A 24,235-nucleotide genomic window follows, 5' to 3' on the forward strand; every position below is an offset into this window, starting at 1 on the left:
TGTTATGTCTACAAGTGGTTTCAGTTGAACAGGTTAAGCTACATTGGAGCAACAAAAACTATTATTACATCAGTACAAGTCCTGTTAATTAGAGTCTGTCCGTTTGAGTATGGGTAGTGTACCTATGTCAAGGTATCGATCAGCATTCCCAAACCCAGCGTGAGTTTTATCAGGAGTACAGCGGTAGGGCCCTTTTGGCACCCGCTCCAACTCCAGTCGGTCTTCCTTCTCAGCCTTGCGCATTCAACCGTCAGCAGCGCCACCGGGTGCAGGGATATCCTGATGAAAGAGGAGACTGTACGGGGGTAAGTGTCACAAGTTAACCGGTGAAGCCACTCATATTTCTAACAGCCTCTGTGTAGACTGTTGCCAGGCGTTAAAGGGGGAAAAGAGCAGTTTTGCTTTTGCTTGGTGACAGAGACTGGCCAAAGGCCCAGTGACCCACATTCTTATCTAATGCTGCATGTTAGCTTGCTAGCTGTAGCTCGAAGTGGGTTGACATACATACAGCACCTTATTGGAGACGAGTTAAAAGCCTGCTCGTTGACATTATTAAGTCGCTTACCAGCGGGAAAATAACTGCTATCATTCTTTCTACCGCGGACTAATATTCCTTGGTCGTGCGTGTCACACTTCGCATTGTGGTAAACTACGTGGGTTGTTGTTTTGTTGCTGTAATTGACGTTAGCAAGTAAGCTAAGTGGCGGTAGCTTTCTAGAAATCTCTTCCCGGTTCGCCGGCCGGCCGGCATCACTCGGCAGCACCAGATGGAGAGGTAGATTATCTGTACCTACATTTGTAAGTGGAAGGCTGACTTAAGTCTAGTTGACTTTACATACTTTAGACTCGTACCTGCCAACATAATTAACACGTTTCCTCATATTTACGCCTTTTGTCCCTCAAATGTATATCTGTTATACCCCTTCTCCCTTGTTAATAAATGTATCTGTGTCAGCTGCGCTTCTCTCCAGAAGCTCAGTCTGGTTTTCGCGCCGATCAGTTCAGCTCGTCTTCATAAAAGAAATGATGAAAAACTGTTATGTGTTCAACCTGTCAGGCTTTTCCACCAGCGTGTCGGCACAGCTGTATTTTGTTTGAGAGGCGCTTTAATACACCTGATCTTCCAAACGAGTGGGACCAAACAGCAACTTTTGCCGTCATGTGTGCGTATCGAAATCGACTCGCTTGTAACCGTACGAACTGACTTTGGAATAAGCAGGGCACGAGGAATGGTTGTTTTATGTGACGATAAGCATGTTTACGAGTCTGATTCTCTTGGTATCGCTCCAAGACGAGGCTATTTTAAGTGATTGCGCAGCAATTTATTGAGACACACGAACAACGACCGTCCGAGATCTCAGAACTTGAACTGCGGCTCATATTTTTTCTTTCGCTCAGTCAGATTACATTTATACAAGTGCTCTTAGTATCTTAGGGACTTTGTTTATTTGGGGTTTGATTCGTAATGAACACGCTATGGTGCGTTTTATTTGTGCTGATGAGTTGTAGCTGTTTTTAATGTGAAGTTTGTTGCAACAGAAAATTTAAACACACACAAAAAAAAACCCAGCTGGCTTGTCTGGCATACTGAAACGTATTTGTTCTTTTTATATTAGTACAGTTCACTGTGATGATTCATGGTGTCATCAGAGAAGTGAAGCTATAAATTAGCATCAATCTGCTGTCACTGCAGGGATCTTTCAAGAAGAGTTCGTGAGAAATGACCATCACTTGAATGCGAAGCAGCTGTATGGCAGCTTCTTGTGATTTAAAAACTATTACATTAGGCTTATCTATAAGGATTTCTTTCACAGTCTTTCATGACGCTTCATATTGCATAACCAAAGAAGTTGGTGAAAGCAGTGTGCTGCTTTGACATTGTTAATCAACAGAGATGGATGGATAAAATGACCTGACCAATGTGTTGCTCAGTTTACATGATGTGCATGTCGATGTCAGCTTATATCGCTGATCAATAAGTAAAATTGGCGGTAGGTCATTTAAAAATGGCGATGCCTTTGCATAGTTTGTCCTCTCAAGAGTTATCTTTTACATTAAAAAAATGCAGCCCACTCAGTGGGCGTAGAGTCTGCCATGGGTCATGAATGTTTTTAATTGTCAGATTCGGTACAGCTTCATCGATCCCACCCAGGTCAGACTGCAGTCATTGGTGGTAGTTTGCACCTTTGCTTTTGAAGAAGTGCTTAATTGTGTCCATGTAGAGCAGATGGAGCTTTTTTGGAGCATGGAAAAGTACTTTGACACCTATTACTCCATTGCTGGCACCACAGTGCGCCGCAGGTGCGCGGAGGAAACCAGGACAGTTTCCTTCTCTCACGTGTCCTCTGCTTTGGCAAAAACCTACCACTATCCCCTGACTATTGTGTTGCTTGGCATTCTGTACACACTGGAACATGTTTGTAAAGGCTTTAGAACTTTGAATGTGTCACAAAACCTTATCTGCGTAGGCAGCTATAAATTAGCTGTTGTGCAAAAAAAGTCTTCAAACGTGGCAGTAGAGAACGGCACATTTGTTTGCTCTTGACAGAGGAGGTGGAACTGCCAGCAATGAGGAGGGAGAGGAACACTCACTGATGACATTATTATGTGCCATACCTAATAATGTAATTACACTATGCCTGCCATATCAGCCTCTTCTGACGCAGGAGGGACGGAAGGAGCCTGTGTGGATTCAGATGAAATGTTATCTGGCTTTGGATGCATTCAGGAAGCTTTCAGTCATTAACAGCCCTCTTTATCATGGCTGTTAATGACTGAAAGACTTGTTGACTATCAACTATGGGTACTTGTTCTTTGTATGCCTTGTTGATGGTGATATTCAGCAGACTGGCGCGCTCCTGGTTTTGATGTGAACTGCTCTGCTGCTGGGCTGAGCCGTAAGTTGAATTTTAAATGTCAGTTATGAATTGAATAATAATTCCGAATGATTATAATAATCAAGACACTGTGACAATTATATCACATGCTGCTTTCATATTGGGAAGAACAAACGACAAAAGGATATTGGTCAGGGCTGCTAGTTCTCGCTCAGTGAGCATCATGATCACGGGCTTCTCTCATAAGATGCTGTGACACACCTGTACAGCTGCATGGCTCCGTCTGCCCAGGGAAGACGGTGTGCCTGGGAAGTAAATAAGGCTTTTTTTGAAAACTTTGCACCACAGACACAGTGTGTTTGCCACATAGCTTGAAATAGAGCTCGTTTGCTCCCGGGCTGCTAGTGGTGTTGCTTGGGGCTTTTTCCCAAACAGCCTAACTGTGGGAAACTCAGAACTTTTTTTGGGTCAAAGCTGAGAGCGGGCCAGAGAGGAGTCATTGCTTGCATGAGCTCTGTATCTTCCAGTGGAAGACTTGCTTTAGTAAGCTAGAACTCACAGCTGTGGCAGTGATCCGTGGCCCTCGGAAGACTATCTGTCCTGGCGTCTTGTGACAGAACGCTTCAAAAGACATGGGCTTATTGGACATGTCTGCTTGTGCTCCTGATGTCTCTCGGATAAATGGTTGGGACAGCGTCCCACTTTCTATTTAGTTTACAACTTGGATAAGACACAAAGGCTCACAGAATCTCATTTCATGCTATCACAGACATAAACAGAGGACGTTAGCTTCTAATAACTTGCTAGAACTCCACCCAGCAAGCAGCCAGGATTACCTGAGTGACTCTTTCCTCCAACTAGTTTGTTTAGGACATTTGGGCTGTCTGACCCCTCCTCTGACAATTCAAAGGAGAAGTCCTCAGCCATTGTGTTGAAGGCTAATTTTACTTATGTTATGCATTATAACAGGTACATAACACCCCATGAATATGTTAACTAGGTTAAAAAGTTGATTCTTAGCCGAGAGGGCCTTTAAAATGATGTCCCCGGGAGGCATCAAAGAGGTCATGAGAGGACAAGGAGATGTGAGGATAAAACTGAGAGGAATGAATTTGTGATGTGTGGAGAATTACTGGAGTCCCTTTTCTGTCCGGCTGAATCTGTCAGTCCCATGGTTTTGTACGCTGATATACTGGCAGCCTGATGGTGCAGATGGAGACCTATGATAGAGAGTAAACTGCCATCACGCACTCTGCCAGAGTAGGTTTATTCGTACAGAAGTCCCGTCTCTTCACCTGCACAAAGCCAATCCAGGCAGGAATGTGAACTTTCTTTCTTTCTTTCAGTTTGGAAGAACTGTGGATTCTGTGTGTTGAAAGGGTGGAGTTTGTGCAACTGGCACTTACAAAATAATTCACAGTGATGAAAACAACCCTCTCACTTTATAACTACAAAAACTTCCCTGAGACCGAAATGATAAATGATGCAGGAACTGAGCAACTCACCAGTGGTATGTAAATGGACACTTTGGTTTTAATAACCTCAACATAAATGGATTGATATACTTTGTAAGTAAGTCTACGTGCTATTGACGGTTTTCGGAAACCGACTTTTAACATTTTTTTGTTTCTATCATCTTTAAAATCAAAATCTCAATTCTGACCAATAAAATGTTTCTAGTTTTTCTGAGAACTGAGCAGCCCCTTGTTGGACTGGCTTTGTCACCTCAGAGGAAACTTGGAGTGGCACAGTATTAAAGCACTCGATTGGCATTCACAAGACTTCCATGCTTCAAAACCCTTGAAATAGTTTCTTCTAATATATGACTCATATCACATTAGGCAAGGTTGACCGTGTGTTTGCTGCAGGCTGTTGCAGCAGAAGTCAGTCTTTCTCAGAAATGACTGTTAGTTTTTCTGAAGTCTTTTGCAGTCTCGTCGGTCACTTGTGCTCTTGAAAAAGAAAGCCATAGTTGCAGCATCAAAGCCTTGTAACTTTTTATAGGTGTGACATCTTCGGTTGTTACTGTAACAAGGGCGCAGACATCGATGCTCAGCTTGTCCCGAAAAGCTTTAATTTTCACTTCCGATTCAGTACATCATGCAGCGGGGGAACATCAGCTCATCGATATGTCAGATAACGCATTGTCACAGCATATTGACATGAGCCTTATTACTTATGTAGAAAGAAATGTTTTTTATTATGTCTGTTGGACACAATAAGCTCCGTTTTACTTTCTTAAGTGTAAATGTTGGACAGTGTCATCTGCTGATTAGATCTTAGACATCTTACACTGTAACTTTGCACATTTGACAACCAGACCAACCGACAGCAGCCACTTTGATCCAGTTTATGTCACCGAACACAACAGAATGTCTTTCTCCATGTGTTTTTAACATGCTTTTGGACAATGGTGGAGATGCACAGTATTTCTCTTTCTGGCTTTAGCTGTAAAGTGATGCACTTTTTGTTGGAGTAGATTCATGGCTAGTTTTAATAGATAATGCTTAAAAAAACAGTCGTCTTATTCTCCAAACAGAACTTTGTAAATCCAGTCACTTTCTACAGACGTCATGACCAATCTGAGCCAGGATTAGAGGTTTTTATTTAAAATTAAATGTGTTCTTGAGTATTTATGAATGCAGAAGCCGGCGTGTGAAGAGTGAATACATGAATCAGATGAGTCCAGATGTGATCAGTAATCTGTTCGACTGGTTTCTTTGGTTACTGGAATTTGCCCGCTGACAACATCATTATAACTTTCTCACATAGGACGGTTTCTGTCAGGCTGGACTGAAGGGATTTATTTATTTTTTTTGCTCTCGACGACATGAACTCAGACTTTTCCAGACTCAGACTCAGTTATTTCTCGGCACAGCTCAACCCAACAAAAGTTTCGTATCATAACTCGTGCGAGACGATACGCTGAAGTGGGACACTTTGATACAGAACTCAGGGATGGTTAAAGATGAGAAAAGTTTATCACAGAAAAAAACGACCTCCTGTAACGTAGAACTGAATTTGAAATAATCTTTCACTGAGTGTGGTGTCGTACTTTCATTCCAATATTGAAATGATTTGAATGGCTGTAATTTTTGCGATGCGTAAAAGAACGAGATATAGTTGTATTTTTGTTATATTTTTGAAATCACGGGGCAAAATGACGCTTTTCAGAAAGTGGGAGTTTCTTGTGGAAATAGAAAAGATTGACCTACATGGGAAATCTGGGCGATCTTACTATGATGCTATGTGATGATACCATGATCAAGAAAAATGGGTCAAGTCTTTTGGGTTTTCTGTTAAAAGTGATGTGGGTGGAAGTCTTGCAAATGCATCATCACTTCTCAAAATGCTCATGAGTAAATCATTTTGTTTTGGAATCTGCATCTAAATGTGAAAAGTACTTCCAAAAACACTGGACTTAATGGATGTACTCACCAACGGAAGGAATTCTTAGACAGTTGCAGCAACTTCTACAGTTTTTTTTTTATCAGTTTTACCTCATCAAACCATTTGATCTGATACATCAGTTGAAGACATTTTAAAGTATTTTAAAATATCAGAGATCCTTTAAGTCAATCCGGTGCCTTACTTCTATGAGTATTTCCAAGATAAGGACAACAATTATGTGATATCCTCGGTTATATTATTGTAAATGCTTACGTGAACATTACCTGAAAACAGACCTCAGCTGATGGCCAAGGGGGTGGTTGACTGTTAATGAATTTTGGAGAGACACGTGTGTGTGTGTGTGTGTGTGTGTGTGTGTGAGAGAGAGAGAGAGAATTCTGAGCTGAACTCTTGTTTTTGCAGTGGTGTGGGAGGCTCACGATGACCCAGATGTTTTACTTCTGATTCGGTGATACAAAGTGTCTTTGCTCTGATTTGTAAATTGAGCTCTTTCTGTTCAACAGATGAAGAATTAAGTCCAGACTCCTCCGCCATGAGCTGAAGCAGTTGGCCAACCAACTATCAATCGAAGACCAGAGGTAAGACTTTCTGAAACTGTTCTTATTTGTGCTGCGGGCGGCAGCAGTGAACCGGTTAAGGCTTTTTCATGTTTGGAGACACACAGTCTGGGCTAATTAGGCTGTTTGAATTCCAAATCATGTGGAGCTGCTATTCATCTATGTTTCATTTTGTTCTGTTTCTTTATTTGCAGTCTGCTCATGTTAAAATTATCACTGGAACTGAGAATGTGAAGACTGAGTCATTAGAGCATCTCATTAAATTCTCATGAGAAGATGCTAATGTTAAACTGGTTCAGTGTTCTTCTGTTAGAGCCCTAAATAAGCTGTTGTTATTCGTACTTTACTACCTTACTTATGAGTTAGCTGTGTGTATGTTGTTTTACACTAAGTCCTTCAGAAGTTAAAGATGAAGAGTAGTCTGGATACTGTAATGTAGTATATTTTAGGCCAGAGGATCATATGACCATCTTCAGAGGTAGAATCACTATTCATGGTTTGAACCATTATTCAAGAAGTCACCAAGTGACGATACTTTTTAACTATGGAGAAAGGTAACATCTACGTTATTCCCGACAGGGACACATTGTAGTGGTAGAAATAAAAACACCTGGAAATGGAACACTATAATCGCTCCCTCTTAAGTTGCAACCTTGATGGATAAACGCAACTCTGCTGTACGACAACATGCTGTACTTTCTGATGTTAGCCATTTACTACTTTTAAATGCTCATCTCTGATTCACTCCACACATTGCAAGAACCATAGCTTGAGTGGGAATGACGCAAAATACATTATATAACAAGCTAAGTTCAAAGTGGAAAAAATAACCCATACAAAGTGAAATACTATTATCAGAAAACTAGCTTGAATAAATATCTGCAGTATGTGCAGATATGGCACCAGAGACAGAGCTCGTGTAATTAACTTATACAACTATCATGAAGAGGAACTATCTACACAGTCTCTGCTGACTGTTCACAACACTTTTATCGGGATGTGTCGTCCTCACACTTAATGTTCTTCACTCTTTACAACCTAAGTTACATCTCTGAGGTTCATATTGCATGAACCGTGTCAGTCTCGTACTTATTGTCACAGCCATTCTTCTGGGTATTTCAGACAGAGTAAGAGAAGCATTTGTTTTTCTTATTTATTGATGCAATGTCTATGATTCCTCTACAAAGCAGATATTATGTCAAATGTGCCTCTTGATTACTTGTGACAGATTTCTTTTGTGGGAATATTTTAGGATAATGTTTGGTGTAAGGATAAGATTGTTTCTTCTGTTGGACTCAAAGTGGACACTTTCAGGAGGGACTCGTGTGTGTGTGTGTGTGTGTGTGTGTAAGAACTGGAGATGGTGTTCTTTTTTATTCTTACCATTCTTCTTCTACTCAGAGCGGGTGCCTTCATTACCCAACATGTACATGGATGGATTTTATTCTTGATAGTGGTGGATAATAAAGTATCAAATAGCTTATAGCTAGTCTGTAAGTTTTTATACTATTTCAGAAATAATCTCTATCATAACTAACACACTTGAGCATGCGTACTGTATGATCACTGATGGAGTCAGAGCTCACATGTGAGGGTGTAAACGAGCAGCAGAGGTTCTGATAGACATGTGATGGGGAGCTGACATTTTAAAGAAGAACACGTAGTGACTGATGGGAGCCGGTCAGTCAGCAGACGTGAGACTCTTTCTCACAGCTTCCAAAAGAAAGAGCATTCTCCAAGCGGTCCATTTTCAGTGCCTTAAACCTGCATTGGCATGTACAGAATGTATAGGGAAAAATGTGTTTGAAAAATACATTTGCATGAGTGGACAGTTTCTTTGACTTGACTTGAAAAGGACTGCTTTTTTTCCACTTATGACACTTTATTACTCCACACGATCAGTTAACAGACTTTAATGTGAACATTCAACATGATTTCCATTTAAAGCAGTGCTTTTATGACTAGATGGAATTAGAAAAGATTTGCTTGATGAATAACTAATTTGTTATTGGACTTTATTTTCTTTTCCATCGGTTGACTAACCGATGGCTTGTTTTTGTAGCGTGAACAATGGAATCCTTGTCATTTGATTGGTTTAAGTTCCACATATTGAATCATGCTGAATTTAAAATCACGTCGTGCCAGACTCATTTTACCCAGGCCTAACTGCAGTTGATGGAATGGGATTTTTTTGGCTTGAACAAAGTGGGTTGTCATGGCTGTCGTGTTAATCTGTGTAGAATAATATAATGCAGGTGGAAGTCTTTCCTCTGAGAAAGACAGTCATCATTTTGACAATAATCTTACGGGCCTATAGATCCACAGTCATTCTTGATTGCTTCCCCTGTGCTGCCAGTCATCCTTCTGCACTCCAGTGACCCATTTGGCATCAGGATGAGGCCCTTGGCAGAGGTCCTGCTCCTTTGGGACAGGCAGCCAGCACCTCTGAAGGGGCGTCTGACAGCCGCTGCTGCTTGCCTCTCAAACATTCCTGTCTGTTTGCTGTGGCGTCAATATGTAAAACAAAGGCTGCTTTTGTGCTACTGAGTCTGCGGACGTGTGCGCAGTAAGTGGAAACACAGCTGGCTGTAATGGCAACTGGGCAATGTTGACAGTCTTGTGTTGCGAGTGTTATTGCTTATAAGGCAAATGAACTTCACATTATTAAATCTGTCCTCAGCCACATCTTCAAGGGTAGAACTTTGCGTTTCAATTGAGGGAATCGCATCTGTAATTACTGAGCGGATGCCAAGAGGATGTACAGACATTATAGGTGCCTCTCATAGGATGTCATCAAGTAATTTACTTGTTAAAGTGTTTCTGTCGTTTGGCATGACCTTCTTGGAAGCAAGTCTGTTGCCTGCTGGTTGTTAAGACTGCATGTAATTATCCTAGATATTTCCCAGCACTAAGGGCAGAATCTATTCTCCTCATGTGCTCCTAATCTGAGCAGTGAGATGTTATTGTAGGATGTTCACCAGCACCAAGTGTGTTTTCAAATAGTTTATGGTTGATAGCAGTCTATTTTGTGCCATAGAGAGAAAAAGTGTAAAACTGCTCTTTTTGTGTGGCTGTGGAATATTCCATATATAACACAAAAGTTATTACACAAGAGTCTTTCTTCGGATTCTGTTTCTGATGGTGTCAAACGACAGCCTGAAAAACCTTTTACCTTGAAAGGGTTTCACTTTTTTATAGTAATTCAAGATTTATGTCATGGGCTGCAGTGGGCTGTAGTGGTTAGCACCGTCACCTCACAGCAAGAGGGTTCCAGGTTCGATTCCCAGCTGGGGCCTTTCTGTGTGGAGTTTGCATGTTCTCCCTGTGTATGTGTGGGTTCTCTCCGGGTACTCCGGCTTCCTCCCACCATCCAAAAACATGCATGTCAGGTTAATTGCTGACTCCAAATTGTCCGTAGGTGTGAGTGTGAGCGTGCATGGTTGTTTGTCTCGTTTGTCTCTATGTGGCCCTGTGATGGACTGGCGACCTGTCCAGGGTGTACCCTGCCTTTCGCCCGATGACTGCTGGGATAGGCTCCAGCCCACCCGCTACCCGATTAACGGACTGTCGGTATAGAAAATGGATGGAAGATTTATGTCAAAATTGAAAGACACCCAGATTACCGTAAATTCCAGACTATAGAGCACACCTGAATATAAACCGCACCCTCTAATTTAAGAAAAAAAAATCCATCATCAAAGTCATCTTCAGTTTCAGAGCTTCACAACTCACAATCTCATCTCAGATTGATCGCCTTTAACTTAAAAGCTGCATCATATGCATTTCTTCGTTTGTTTTCCATGTTGAGGGTGAGTACAAAAGACCGATTTACAATAATTTAGCAGTGTAAGTGTGCTTGATTTATCGTACAATTTCATTGGACCACTGTGAACTATTTGTTAATTTTATTGGTCTAATGTTACGAGGCAAAATGTTTTTGGTGGCGTGAAATAAAAGAAAAAATTATATCATCAATTATCATATATTAGCCGCACCGTATTATAAGCTGCGGTACTCAACACCTGGGAAAAAAGTAGCGGCTTATAGTCTGGAATTTACGGTAAATTCTCTATCTCAGTAAGGTATGAAATAATCCCGTCCATTTGAGCATAAACTGGCAGTTGCTGTATCCATGTATAATATAAATAATGCTTTTGATTGGGATTCTTGTCACGTGATTGATTTAATTTTACAGATTCACAAAAGATAGTTTTATGGTGGTCACCATCATTTATTTGGAACAGCAGCACCCCCCTATGTAGAAAGAAGTCTGTGATATAAGAGTAAGAACGGAATGGTCTGTACTTCAGGAAGGAAAAGCACAGCGTGCTGCATGTCACAATGAATTATATCTACTGACTAAATAGGAGTCGATCTCTGAGGTCTTGTAATTTTTAACGTTTTGACAGAGAATCCGCTGGGAAGGAATTCGGTCAGGCTATTTTTACTCTGCGTGGCGAGGCCCGTTGCTATGGTGTTGCCCATTGGCACAGCTGCTGTGCTGGCATCTCAGTGCTGGGTGTGGCGAATGCGTGAAGAGAAGAGCCATAGATTCACTTCAGAGTGAGTCATATCCTCAGAGCTCTGCTGCCCTAAATCTGAGTGCACACACACGCACACGCCCACATGCAAATGCACAGTCAGAGATATGTAACAATAATGTCGTGTGAGCAATAGAAAAATTATGAAACCATGGTCATGAATCTGTTATTTGATGTTTCTAAAATCACTTTATGGTCTTGGTGTGCTAAGGTGAAATCATGCGGTCTGAGCTGTTCTTTTTTCTTCAGAACATCCCTTTTTTTCCCCCTGATGTCTGTGCCTGATGAGGCTTAGGAAACACCAGGAAGTCTTTGCATATCATCTCATGTGAGGAATGAAGAAGCACAACACAGGCAGTTTGATTCCCTGCACACACCTTGTGTGAAGTACTTGCTATCTTATGTGCTCAGCTTTTGAGGTATTTGTCTTGACAGTGTGCTGGGTTATTGGTGAGAGCTGGAAGGTGTTTCCTGTGGAGTTATAATTAAGTTGGATCGGAGGAGGAGGAAAGTAGGTCATTGGGCCAGCAGGTCAGTGAAGCACAGATGACATCACGGTTATACAACCCCTGCTCTCCCAGTTGCACAACACTCACACTGCACTTAAGCTACTGCGTCAACATTTCCTATCTAATTTGCGTCTCTTATAGTTGTCTGTGTTGAATTTTCTGGCATCTGTTGTTTGTTTTGCCTTGTTTTTTCAGTCTCAGTTGTGGCTGTATTTGAGATGCTGTGCCTAAAGAGAAAAGCTGCCAGCATCTGTCTCTCTGTAAATGTTAAGTCTACAGATAGAGCCTTTTAACTACAACTCTGCACTCCCTTTTATAGTTCCAGTCAGGTGTACGAGGTAATTTGTGTTGGCAAAACAATTATTCTAGATAAGACACTCATTCTCTGTGGTGTTTTTATGTCAAGAGTCACATAAAATGGCACTGCAGGGCTGTGAGTCAAGATAAAACCCACTCCCCTCCTTGTGGTCTCTTTTCTCCCCTGTGATGTCCTAACTGGACGATATTAATGTTGTCAACTTGTTTTTATTTGGATTAGTTTGACAGTAAGACTTGGACTAAGAAAAGGATCTTAATGGCAGGATAAGTGCTGATGAAGTCGAAAGTTTGTCTTAATCAGTTGTTCATGAGTACAAAAAAAGGGTTCAGATGAAATTTTCATTATGTCATACAGCATGTCCCAAAAAGAGGGTTTTTGGCCCCCTGTAGCTTTCCAGTAGCTAGTTGACCGGGTTGTCCACCCAGGTTGTGATCCTTGAAGGATTGTCACAGGATTGTGTGACGGTTCGTATTACTTTTCTGTGTCCACTGTACTGATTCTTACGTTGGGAGATTAGTTGGGCCTACTTGATTTAATTAAAAGGAGAAATATTAACATTTAAGAAGCATTTTTTAATTTGAATTTTGTGTCCCAACATTTTCATCAAAAAACAAAACAAACTTAACTGACTGTTAAGTGGGGTCAAGTCCTCTTTAATAAGTGCTGCAGGTGTGTTGCACACATTGCCAAATGCACACGAACACTGACTCTGAGGGGATTTTCTCACCACAATAGATAAGAGGTATTGATGAGAAAAACCTCCCACAGAAGTTTAACGGGAAATGGTTCAAGAATGAAGTGGGTCAAATATTTAGGTTATAGACCCTGTAAGCATTCTCACTTTCAGCTGACATCTGCTGTAGACTACCTGTGGAAGTGGAGTGGGGCAATGAGAAAAATACCTCCTGTGGTTTTTGCATGTGGTTTATTTAAATCAAGATACCATAGATGCTTTTTTTCTTTGTGTGTGTTTGTATACTACAGTAGCATTCAAACTCTCTTCACTTATTCCTACCAGTTACTGCCAGCAGAATTCCTCCTTTTTAAATGAGGACCCGAGCTCACAATGGCTTTTTTTTAACAGCCGTAAAAGAGACCCTCCTTTATTTTAATAGTGATTTGTTGTTCATCTGAGAGGCGTTTGACTTGGCTGCATACTGCTGGAAGATTTGTGTAAATCCCTGTTTTTATTAATATTCCTCCTGATTTCCTTAGTTCTTTGGAGGGAATTTAAATCTGCCTCCCGTGGCGTGCGATCATAGATCTTAGAGACGGTTCTTTTGTGTTGAGTGGAAATCTGCTACTATACACCAGGGGTAAGCTATCTATCTGGAGTTGTACAAAAGCATGCATTATGAAACAGACTTTTGCAGGGTTCACTTTACTTTAGTACCAGTTTCTCAGGAGGTCGTCTGCCAATTGGAGGATTGGTGGTTTAATCCCCAGGTCTCCCAGTGCGCATGTGAAAGTATCACTGGACAGGATTCAGATCCTGACATTGCCGCATAAAAGGCTTGTCACAATCATGAAATTTTAGGAGAATTTAATATATGAATAATGCAATTAACAGTTCAGTTGTCTCTGATCATTTTTATGGCACTATAGACTTTTATAAGTCTCCAAATAACGCCTCCCCCCCATTTGTATCAATAAAAATGCGGCGTCCACTCCTGACCATAAAGCCCGTGCACATGCATGTATTTCCAAAGTCTTTTGTTTTCATTGTTAGAAGGTGCTGAAGTCTCCGATCAGTGTGTCGTGCTGAAACGGAGAATATCCCTCGAACTTGCGTGTTTGCCAAGTTTGGATGAAGTGTTGTTTGACGGTCCAAAACCTTTTGTATACTTTCTCCTGGAAACATTTCCATGACACTAAATCGGCTTGAAGGTGAATGAGCTCAGAACCAGTACTCCCGGATTGTTTCATCTCCTCATTTCACATCCAGTGTGTTCCAGAAGAGTGTCTTTGTGCCGCATGTTTGACTCACGATTCTGCACCGCCTGTTGGTCTCGTTCCAAGGGCTGAATATGTGCACTAGGAGTGAAATTTCAATTGAAAACGCATCCATCAGCTGTTTGTACAGAGTTATTGATTCTCGCTTTGACTTTGCTTTTTTATTGGAGAAGATCCTTTCACCTGTAAGGCCACTTTTGTTGCCTTTGTATTGATGTCAGCTGACTGAAACGGTCTTGGTCTTTTAACCCTACAGTGACATAACTTACCCTCCGATTGGCCTTTTTAACTTAAAGACACTGTTCGAGTGGTGCTTTCTGTTGTTGGTGCTCGAAGCACATTGTAGTGACTCAAGGGGGCAGTCACCTTGCTCGTGGGATGGCTGTGCGATCAAGTCGAGTTGATCATTTATAAAGCACTTGTGCTTCATACGTGTTGTGTTTGAACGAGGGTTGAATGAATGAGGAATGATGGAGGCTTCTCATTCATACGTCTGGTGTGACCAAACTATTCAGTTTCAAAATGTTTAAGACCACAACTTTCAGGCTTATATTCGGCTGTAAAACACACATAGTACATATTTCCTGTAGTATCACATGCTCTTGAATGTTTTACGTTCATAATTTTTTTAAACTACAAACTGAGAAGTTGTATTTTTGGACTTAATGTCTGACCTCTTGTATTATCATGTGTTATCCTTCTTTCTCTTAGACTCAGCTGTTACTGCCATGTGCAACATTTACATCCAAAGCAGACCAAAGATTCAGCTCACTGAAGACATTTTTGCACCTTTCAGCCCCTTGGTCATAGAAACTGTCAGTGACTCTCCTCTGAGACTCACAGGGGTCCGCCCCGACCGCACAGTGTCCGCTCAGACTCGACACCCATCCAGCAGCACTTTCCTCTCTCAGGACTGGCTATACTGTCGGTAAAGTTCAGATTTACTAGGACTGATTTAGTCTTGGTTTTAATTCTTCACGTTGAGACCGCCAAAGTGTTCTCTAATGCAGTGTTTTTCTTTAAAGGTTCAAATGTCTACCTCACGATTAAAAGGCCCTTCTTAAACGCTGCAACCCGTAACAGGATAAAAAAATGACCTCAAGCATTGATCGGTGAGTTAAAATCTATCTATTTCGAATAACTGTGTCAGAATTCAAGTTTACTTTGTAGCCAACAGTCCATATGGCCCCTATATTAAATTGATCAAGTTTGTTTTTTAGCTTATTGTTTAATGAAGAAGCCTAATTTAATTTCTGTGGGTTGAATCTGCTTAAATTTGTGGTTTGTCCACTGTGCAGAGATGACAGTATTTTTGATGGGTTAATGGAAGAGGATGAAAAAGACAAAGCGAAACGGTAAGACCCTGAGGTTTGTTTTTAGATGCTACATTTAGCTGAGACAGAAAATGCCAATTAATATGACAATTAGAACCAAACGTTTTTTTGTTTTTCTTTGGTATTGGTTTCCGTTGCAATGTCTGCTCAGCTGCTTGAAAGGTTATCTGGGTATTTTAAAATTATAAACAAGATTTCACAATTCTGTCAAGACAATAGATTGTATCCAGACACGTTTTCTAATGCATTTCTGGCATATCTGTAACTATTAGGTCTGTCATTTGGTCACATGCTGCTGTACTGGCATCAGTGCTGGTAAAAGCAGATGAGATGTGTGAAGACCTCTGGGAATAAACAATGTCACTGTTTCCATGTCTAAATCAACAGTGTGTCCCGTAACAAGTCTGAAAAGAAACGCAGAGACCAGTTCAATGTCCTCATCAAGGAGCTGGGTACCATGTTGCCAGGCAACACCCGCAAGATGGACAAGTCCACTATTCTGCAGAAAAGCATCGACTTTCTGCACAAACACAAAGGTGAAAAACCGTCCTAGCTACCTGAAATGTGTTTTTCCGTGAGATTCTGGGAGCTGCTGCATGTTTTTCTTTCTACTTTACCAGAAATCGCTGCTCAGTCCGAATCAACTGAAATCAGACAAGACTGGAAACCTCCTTTTCTTAGTAATGAGGAGTTCACTCAGCTGATGTTGGAGGTGAGACAGTTTCAGCGCTTTAATGTATTTTTCCCCTTTTAAGAAAAATAGCAGCAACTTAAAGCAGAACTTTTTGTTTGTCAGGCACTGGATGGATTTTTCCTTGCAATTATGACTGATGGGAATATAATCTATGTCTCTGAGAGCGTGACATCCCTTCTAGAACACTTACCTGTGAGTATAAGCTGCCATGAATAATGGTAAGATCACAACATTGAAACAAGTCCAAGTCATCAAGCCTGTCACTTGTTTCAGTCTGATCTCGCGGATCAGAACCTGTTAAACTTCCTGCCTGTGGGGGAACACTCTGATGTCTACAAGGCTTTGTCCTCTCATGTCATGGAGGGAGATACGCTAACACCAGACGGGCTAAAAAGTAGGTGGAGTCCTTCAGTCGTATCTCGGCTTTTCCAGTTGTCCTTACTCTTATCATTATTTTATTTGCAAATGCAGTTCTTTTCTGTTTTTAAACATTATTCCTTTTCTTTTTCTTATCAGCACAGAATCAGCTGGAGTTCTGTTGCCACATGCTTCGAGGGACAATTGACCCCAAAGAGCCCCCTGTGTATGAATATGTCAAGTTCATTGGAAACTTCAAATCCCTGAATAATGGTAAGTTGCTCCTCTCAAATGAACCTGGAGCTAAGGGTTTTTATCTTTTCTTTTTCCTGAACTTGTCTTTCGTTCTGATTTTTCACCAGTGCCTAACTGTACCCGAAACGGTTTCGAAGAAGTCCTTCAGCGAACGCTTCACTCTGCTTTTGAGGACAGAGTGTGTCTCATCGCAACTGTCAGGCTAGCCAAACCGCAATTTATCAAAGTGAGAATCATTATGTAGTCTTTCATTTCTCTTTGTCTGCTTGGCACACTTTCAGCTGAATGCTACAGGGTTAGAAAAAGGTAGTTTTAATTATGACAAGGCATGACGGTAAAGTTGCTCTGTCAGCTCAGGCGAACCCATTGGTCATTATGTTCCATCCCGTGTTGCCTCTGACACTGCAGTTGGATGTTTGTCATTAAGTTATACCGTCAGTTGAGAAGCAGTGAAGTGTCTATCAGACTTGTAACAGTAGTATTTATTAGTTTCTGATTATTGGGAAAATGCAGTCAAATTACACCAGAACTAATGTTTCTGAGCTTTTTAACCACATCACAAATATAAGTTGTTCTTCTGATCGAGAACATTTCCACATTTCCATCCCCTGAAAGTGTTGGAGCCTCCCGGGGAAGTCCTGCCACGCACATTGAGAGCCTGTACTAATGGTTTAACCCACTTGTCTGATAATGACATCAGACTGTATTGTTTCTGAGGAAAGTTTCTGTTGCTTCTTGAGTTTAAAAAAAAAAATTTAAATGAATGTTTGAAAATATGGCACAAGCTGTTGATACTGGCTCTTTGAAACGTTAAATCCTTTTCTGAGTTTAAAGAAAGAGAAAATCAATAATTACTAGTACTCTGTTAGCCGTTTAAGAACCATTATTTAAGGTCACTTTTTTGGTGTCTGTAACATTCAATATCATATTATTTCCAAAGTTTTATTAAGAACTGGTCTTTGAGTAACCCTTGATGCTTCTGTACATCAATAAATATGACTTGGAGCAAAGCTGTGCTGTAAAGGTTAGAAGTTGTGTCGTTCTGTATAAATTCTCTTCTTCTTCTTCTCCATCCCTCACAGGAGATGTGCACTGCAGAGGAGCCCAATGAGGAATTTACCTCCAGACACAGTTTAGAGTGGAAATTCCTCTTCTTGGACCACAGGTATAGGTGTCTAAATCATCTTTTTTGTCTGTTGAAGTTATTTTTTGTATTTTTCTCATTTCTTTCACCGTTAATCTCGTACTGTTTTCAGCCGTGCTTACGGGTGCTGTTCCTACTATGTTATTGCTTCCGAGAAAATGATTTAACATGTAGAAGAACAGTCAGGGCAACTTGACCTGCCATCACTCACCAGTATTTTCCAACAGTGAGTCACGCAGCTTTGATAATGCAGGTTGACATCATCAAAACTTTACGGACAAAGGGTGATTAGTCAGACAGTGGGACCTGTCTGTCTCCCTATCTGCATGCCGTCTCCTCGTGCATATTTGCAATAACAAATGTGACCATCCACAGAAGTAGAACTAAAAGGCAGAAATGCAGCTTGCTTTGTTATTTCTTTGAGACAGACCAGATTTAAATCGTGTAACTCCGTACATACTCACAGCATGCTTTTAGTCAGTGACCAGCAGCTAGTCAAAGCACTGCAGGACAGTTGGTAAGATCTACACATTTATGGTCAAAACTTCGAAATCTGAGTGTGACTGTTGAGCTAGTATAGCGCTCTGTACCTTCTGTACCAAGACTAAGTCATCAAATATCGTCAATGTTTGCTTCAGCTGTTTGGAAAGGTTTACAGAATGACTCCCTTTCACTAAACCAGTCATTCTTTTGTCTTTTTTTTTGGGGTTTGTCAAGAGCCTCACCCATCATTGGTTACCTCCCGTTTGAGGTCCTGGGTACATCAGGATATGACTACTACCATGTAGATGACCTGGAGACACTCGCCAAATGCCACGAACACTGTGAGTGTACTTTTGTTGTCCTCCTGATTTTTATCAAACAGTGATTGTCATTTTTCCTCCTTGTTTCTGTACAGTGATGCAATATGGCAAAGGAAAGTCCTGCTACTACAGATTCCTCACCAAAGGGCAGCAGTGGATTTGGCTGCAGACCCATTACTACATCACTTATCACCAGTGGAACTCCAGACCGGAGTTCATTGTCTGCACACACACTGTTGTGAGGTAAATTAACCCTTTAATTTTTAGATAATGAAGTATAAAAGGACTAAGTTTTTCTTAATAATCTTTGTAATTAATGTGCACACGCATTTAATTGACTGTGTTTGCGCTGTAGTTACACTGAAGTAAGAACAGAGCAGCGCAGAGAGCTTGGAATTGAAGAATTGCCACCTGAGATCACAGTTGACAAGGTGATCAATTGGTCGACACGAGCTACTCTGAATTTAATGACGAGGAGATGTGACCTGTGACATTGTTTTATAACAGCAGTGCCAGGATTCTGGCTCTGAGTCCCAGCTCAACACTTCCAGCCTGAAGGAGGCTTTGGAGCGCTTCAACCATAGCCGGACCCCCTCTGCCTCGTCTCGCAGCTCCCGCAAATCCTCCCATACTGCTGTATCTGACCCAGCCTGTAAGCACCTTTAACACTCAGCTGTTCACTATCAAGCAGACCATAAGTGTTTTCATTTTGTTATTGTTTATGGATGTTTTTCTTTGTCTGATCTTTGTTTCTATTTTTCCTTCAGCATCAAAGATGAAGCTTCAGGGAGATAGAAGTACACCAGGTCGACAGTCCACCACTGCCCTGGAGATGACATCACAGCGAAGATCATCGGTCAGCAGTCAGGTCAGTACAGGAGCTAGATATAAAGAGTCTGTTGTAATAAATCTAAGTGACTGCGTCCTGCCTGGGTTATGAGGGATTTCATCAGGACTTCATCCTCTTTTATTTTATATCTGTGTTGTTTTCATCAGCAGTCTATGAACTCCCAAAATACAGGGCAGAACATGGCGCCTTCCATAGCTTCACAACAGCAATCTCAACAACAGCAACAGCTTCAAACCAGCCAGGTATCCTGCTGATGTCATTCCTTTAAAAACCTAATTCAGAACGTATAGAAGGTGCCCTACCTGAGCCACAGTGTGGGTCGTTTACTGGTTTATGAAAGAAGTTAGGAATGTACACAAACTAGTTATAACATATCTGTTATGGAGTTATTAATAAATGAGTCGATGTAGTTCTCCAGCCAGTTGGAGGCCATGCAGCACCTGAAAGAGCAGCTGGAGCAGAGGACCAGGATGATAGAGGCCAACATTCACCGGCAGCAGGACGAGCTGCGGCAGATCCAGGACGAGCTGCTGAGGGTGCAGGGACAGAGTCTGCAGGTGGGACTTCAGAGCTGCTCAGGAGCATGTGGCAACTGACTCAACATACAGCCAACTAAATATCTCTGTTTTGTTTTCCGTTTGAATGCATGTGTTGATGTTATATTTCTGAGTTGTGGTCTTAATATTGTTTGCCTCAGATGTTCCTGCAGAAAGGAGCTGGAGAAGTAAATCTCACTTCTGTTCAGATGGCCCAGGGAGGCACTGGGCAGCAGGGGGGGACACTGAACATCCAGGGCCAGGTGGTCTCTGCAGGGCCTCTACAGAGCAGCATACAACAACATGGGGTCCAGCCCCAGTCCCAGCAGCAAACACTCCTGAGGGATCAGAGCACAGCACTCTCACAGGTCAGATGAATTTAAATGTTCAAACAGCTCTCAAAGCCCCTCAGTTTATTCATATCTTAACTTTGTCTGTTTCCACACACCCAGTCTACCGTAATGCATGTACAGGATTCTGTTTCTGTCTTCTTCAGTCTCAGCGGCCGACTCTCACTGTGCAGCCTCAACAAAATCCCCTTTCTGCATCTCTTTACAATACAATGATGATCCCACAGCAAAATCCTGCTAATGTGGTACAGATTGCCACAAGCCTGGCTCAGAATACTGGGCTCAATACTCCTGCTGTGGCAACATTTGCACAGGACCATGCAGCTCAGATAAGGTATGACTCTTCATTTTAATGTACTCCTTGAATTGTCATTTTGTTTCTTCATACAAACATAATTTGTATTACTCAAGCTAACTGATTGTACCACCTTTGTTTCGACCACTTTTTATTTCACACGTATATCAGGCTCATTTCCTGTGTCCCTTCCAGGTTTCCGACAGGTTCTCAGCTGCTGACTAAACTAGTCACTGGACAGATGACATGTGGGGCAGTCATGGTCCCCACAACCATGTTTATGGGTCAAGTGGTGACAGCCTTTGCTCCTCAGCAAGGCCAGACACAGACCATCAGCATCTCCCAACAGCAGCAGGAGCAGCAGGTGCAGCCGCAGGTTTCCGCCCTGCAGACAGGACAGGCTCCTCTGACCCAACAGCAGCCACAGTTCCTGCAGGTACTACTAATGGATGAATTTGTGTAAGGATTGTGTGGAGGTATTGCACTCTTATGTTTCCGTGAATCTATAGGGTTCTAATTTAAAATGTTGTCTGTTATAGTTTGAAGTTATCAGGTTTCGTGTCTTAACGAATCTAAATATTTGACTTAAGGCTCCTCGGCTCCTTCATGGAAACCAGTCCACACAGTTGATCCTCCAGGCAGCGTTCCCTTTGCAGCAGCAGAGTACGTTCACTGCCGCAGCCCAACAGCAGCAGCAGCAGTTACAACAGCAGAAACCGTTACAACAGCAGAAACAGCAACTGGCGCCTCACAGATCGGATAGTTTGTCTGACCGCTCTGCTGCGCAGCCCCAGTAGCTGACTGAAGCCTATCAGAAGTGTATTTGGCCAAACTCAAGCATGGGTGTCTGTGTGATGGGAGTCTAAAGTGTGCCGCAAAGAGACCATGCCTTAGAGCCTAAGAAGTGATTGGATGGGCAGGCCGGGGCTTCCCTTCCCTCACAGGGATCTTCTGCTGTTTGTGCAGAACACCTGAGCACGAAGACTGGGCTCACCGTGGTTCTGGCGGTAGGCCTTAAATCTCGGTTGAAGTCCTCTCTCCAAGAAAACATGGAGCCACAACCTCTGCAGTGGTGTCCTCCCCCGGTCCCGTCACTTTGTGCACGTGTGTGTGCACGCATGTGTGTGTGCACGCATGTGTGTGTGCGTGCGCCTCAGTCAACATCACAGCATTCCTTCATGCGGCGTTCTCCTCAAAGCTGTGAAGACTTTATCTTCCCCTCAAGGACGTCCTGCACAACGGCCGGAGGACTGGCCAGTGTGGATGTTTTCACCTGTTCTTGTTTTTCCCGTGTAAAAATGATTCTGGGTCAGAAAATATTTTTAAGAATGTGGTATAGATGGAAATGTTATTGTACAGAATATCATGTGTAATATATTCTGTAAATATACTGAAAAAGAGAGAACTAATATTTTATATGATGCATGAAATGAAATGCATTGTCTGTTATTTGCAGCTTTGAATTAGCTTTTTTTTTGGTTTGTTTTCTAGTAATCTAAGAAAAAGATCTTAAAATGCTCAGCGGCGGAGGTTTCCTTGCTTCCTTTCTCCTGGGGGGATGTGTTTGTGTGTCTGCATAGCAGACAATGCCTTTGCTGTTTGTTGTGTCACAGTTAGTTTTTTTTAATCCTTGATTTATGGTTTTTCATGTAATTTCATTTGTGTCAAACTGATAGACAAAGTATTTTTAAGCTTTTTAAACTATGTGCTTAAAATCCAAACACTAAAGACTTTAAACACAAATTGTGCCAGATATCATTTATGGAAATGGAAACAAAAGGTTAAGCTAAACATAAGCAACAATAAGCCAACATACACCCTCATATCACTATTGATTTGTACTCCTGAAGAGTCCTCCATTTCACAGCCATCTATAGTGCCTGTACGACACATCAAAATGCTTTATTCCTCCATCAGCCACAACCTTTATCCCGACAAATATGTAGAAATATAAAATTGATCCTTTTCTGGTAAAAAGTCTTACAAAGGGAAATAACTGTATGCCAGCATAGTGCTTATCTAATGATTTTCTCATTTGTTTTGTCATCCATCCAGACTTAATTACTCTGCCTTGGAGAGGCATCAGCTTAACACAGAGACCCCCCCCCCACCCACCACACACACACACACAGTTCTGTCAAATGGTCTTTTCTGTTGCCTGACAGCCTCCTCACCCTGTGACTGAATAAACCGCAGCTGTCTGGTGATGCCATGAACACTCGCTGCATCTACTGAAGTTAGCATAACGGGGGAAAGCCGTTAAACGCTTGCAGTCCGATGTTACTTTTGTTCCACGTCACAGTCCAGTTCAGCACAGGTGAGTGTAGCCACAGACAGAGCTCGACTTCGCCGTTTAACTGGGCCATCGTTCTTGTCCCAGAACGTTCTAGACATTCTGCCTCTTCTAACTTTCTCTGTAGGAAATTAGAGCGACAGTCTGGAGATGCTACAAGTGGACCACGAGTTGACAGATAATGAGCTGATTTTTCTGTCACAATGTCTGACGCGTTAAAATGAAAAAAATATATGAATGAGAGCAGCTTTATTAAGAATTCAGCTGTATTATTATATATATGCACTTTACTGTTTTTACAAAAGGATGCAAAAAAAGATGGGACTTTGGAGCACCGAGGTCTGAGTCTAGCTGAGTGTATATAAACGCAGAGTGATTTTATCGCTAACTGCATTATCTGAGAGTGTTGATTCAGTTTTGAGAAGTTAGTTTTTGGTCGAACTAGCAAAATAACTTTAGTTTTTCTTCTGTAAACATGCTACGTCGCCTTCTTCCCTCCAGAAATCAGTCCCATTTCACACTTTCACTTTCAAACACAGAAGAATGAAACTTGTCATCCGCCGCCGTGCAGACTGGCGCACCACAGAGGTCATGTTTTGTTCAGTCTAGCTTTAAGACCAACGTGTTGTCTCACGCAGACGGCCTTTCTGACAAGGAAGAGTCAGTTTCTCTGTCTGTCATGAAAGAAATCGACTAACACATGCAGCCTCTACTGTTTCTACAATAGTCATTTTGTCTTTGCTTAAAAGTGACACAGCTGTGTTAAAATGAACAAGAAAACATCAAAGAGCCCATTTAAAGCTCATTTATTGGTTTACCATCTATTTCGGAGCCTGTCACAGACGGTTTCCATGTTGTAGTGTTCAATAAAAGCACTTTCTTTTTTCATACTGCACATTCCATATTTTGTCACTTTCTGTCTGAAATGCTCCATTAAGCCCCCGTTTCTGTCAAGTCCCCCCGTGGAAGGCTCAGGCTGCACCGATTCTCATTCTTCGTTTGAGGTGTGCTGAACTAAGCATTTTTATTTCATTGTGATGTGAAGGAAGATCAGCCAGTACAACAAACGAGGCGTTCAATGCAGCTCATCAACACTGCTTTCTGTGGACTTTGAGATTTGTCTCTTTTTCAGACCTTTGACAGTAAAAAAAACCAACAAAAAAAAACCCATAAGAGCAAGACCCTGATCCTGGTTTT

The 24,235-nt window shown here is 41.7% G+C and overlaps 1 protein-coding gene across 9 annotated transcripts; it reads left to right on the forward strand.

The window, feature by feature from the left end:
* The first annotated feature begins 102 nt into the window (after window positions 1-102).
* On the forward strand, window positions 103-23,928 carry clocka (clock circadian regulator a). 9 transcript variants are annotated; one of them, XM_072389953.1, is made up of 23 exons: window positions 103-305; window positions 6,752-6,826; window positions 14,839-15,055; window positions 15,153-15,239; window positions 15,426-15,482; window positions 15,849-15,997; window positions 16,082-16,173; window positions 16,258-16,347; window positions 16,429-16,549; window positions 16,672-16,785; window positions 16,875-16,993; window positions 17,850-17,932; window positions 18,629-18,735; window positions 18,810-18,957; window positions 19,070-19,145; window positions 19,222-19,366; window positions 19,482-19,582; window positions 19,711-19,806; window positions 19,975-20,121; window positions 20,262-20,468; window positions 20,597-20,784; window positions 20,941-21,181; window positions 21,336-23,928. In XM_072389953.1, exons 4-23 carry the CDS (start codon window positions 15,220-15,222, stop codon window positions 21,540-21,542), a joined length of 2,508 nt encoding a protein of 835 aa, XP_072246054.1. In that variant the 5' UTR covers window positions 103-305; window positions 6,752-6,826; window positions 14,839-15,055; window positions 15,153-15,219; the 3' UTR covers window positions 21,543-23,928. The 9 variants fall into 9 exon arrangements, with proteins under 9 accessions (XP_072246054.1, XP_072246062.1, XP_072246060.1 ...); XM_072389961.1 differs by having other exon boundaries at window positions 20,310-20,468; XM_072389959.1 differs by having other exon boundaries at window positions 19,714-19,806.
* The last annotated feature ends 307 nt before the right edge of the window (window positions 23,929-24,235 follow it).

Source organism: Leuresthes tenuis, unplaced genomic scaffold (genome assembly GCF_036924035.1).
Source record: "Leuresthes tenuis unplaced genomic scaffold, fLeuTen1.0.hap1 SCAF_7, whole genome shotgun sequence".
NCBI lineage: Eukaryota > Metazoa > Chordata > Actinopteri > Atheriniformes > Atherinopsidae > Leuresthes > Leuresthes tenuis.

Bases quoted from the DNA above. Each gene is read 5' to 3' on its own strand.
- clocka (XM_072389953.1), top strand. From the start codon at position 15,220: ATGACCTCAAGCATTGATCG. The intron at 15,240-15,425 runs GTGAGTTAAAAT...TCCACTGTGCAG, and splicing joins ATGACCTCAAGCATTGATCG to AGATGACAGTATTTTTGATG. The intron at 16,348-16,428 runs GTGAGTATAAGC...CACTTGTTTCAG, and splicing joins CCCTTCTAGAACACTTACCT to TCTGATCTCGCGGATCAGAA.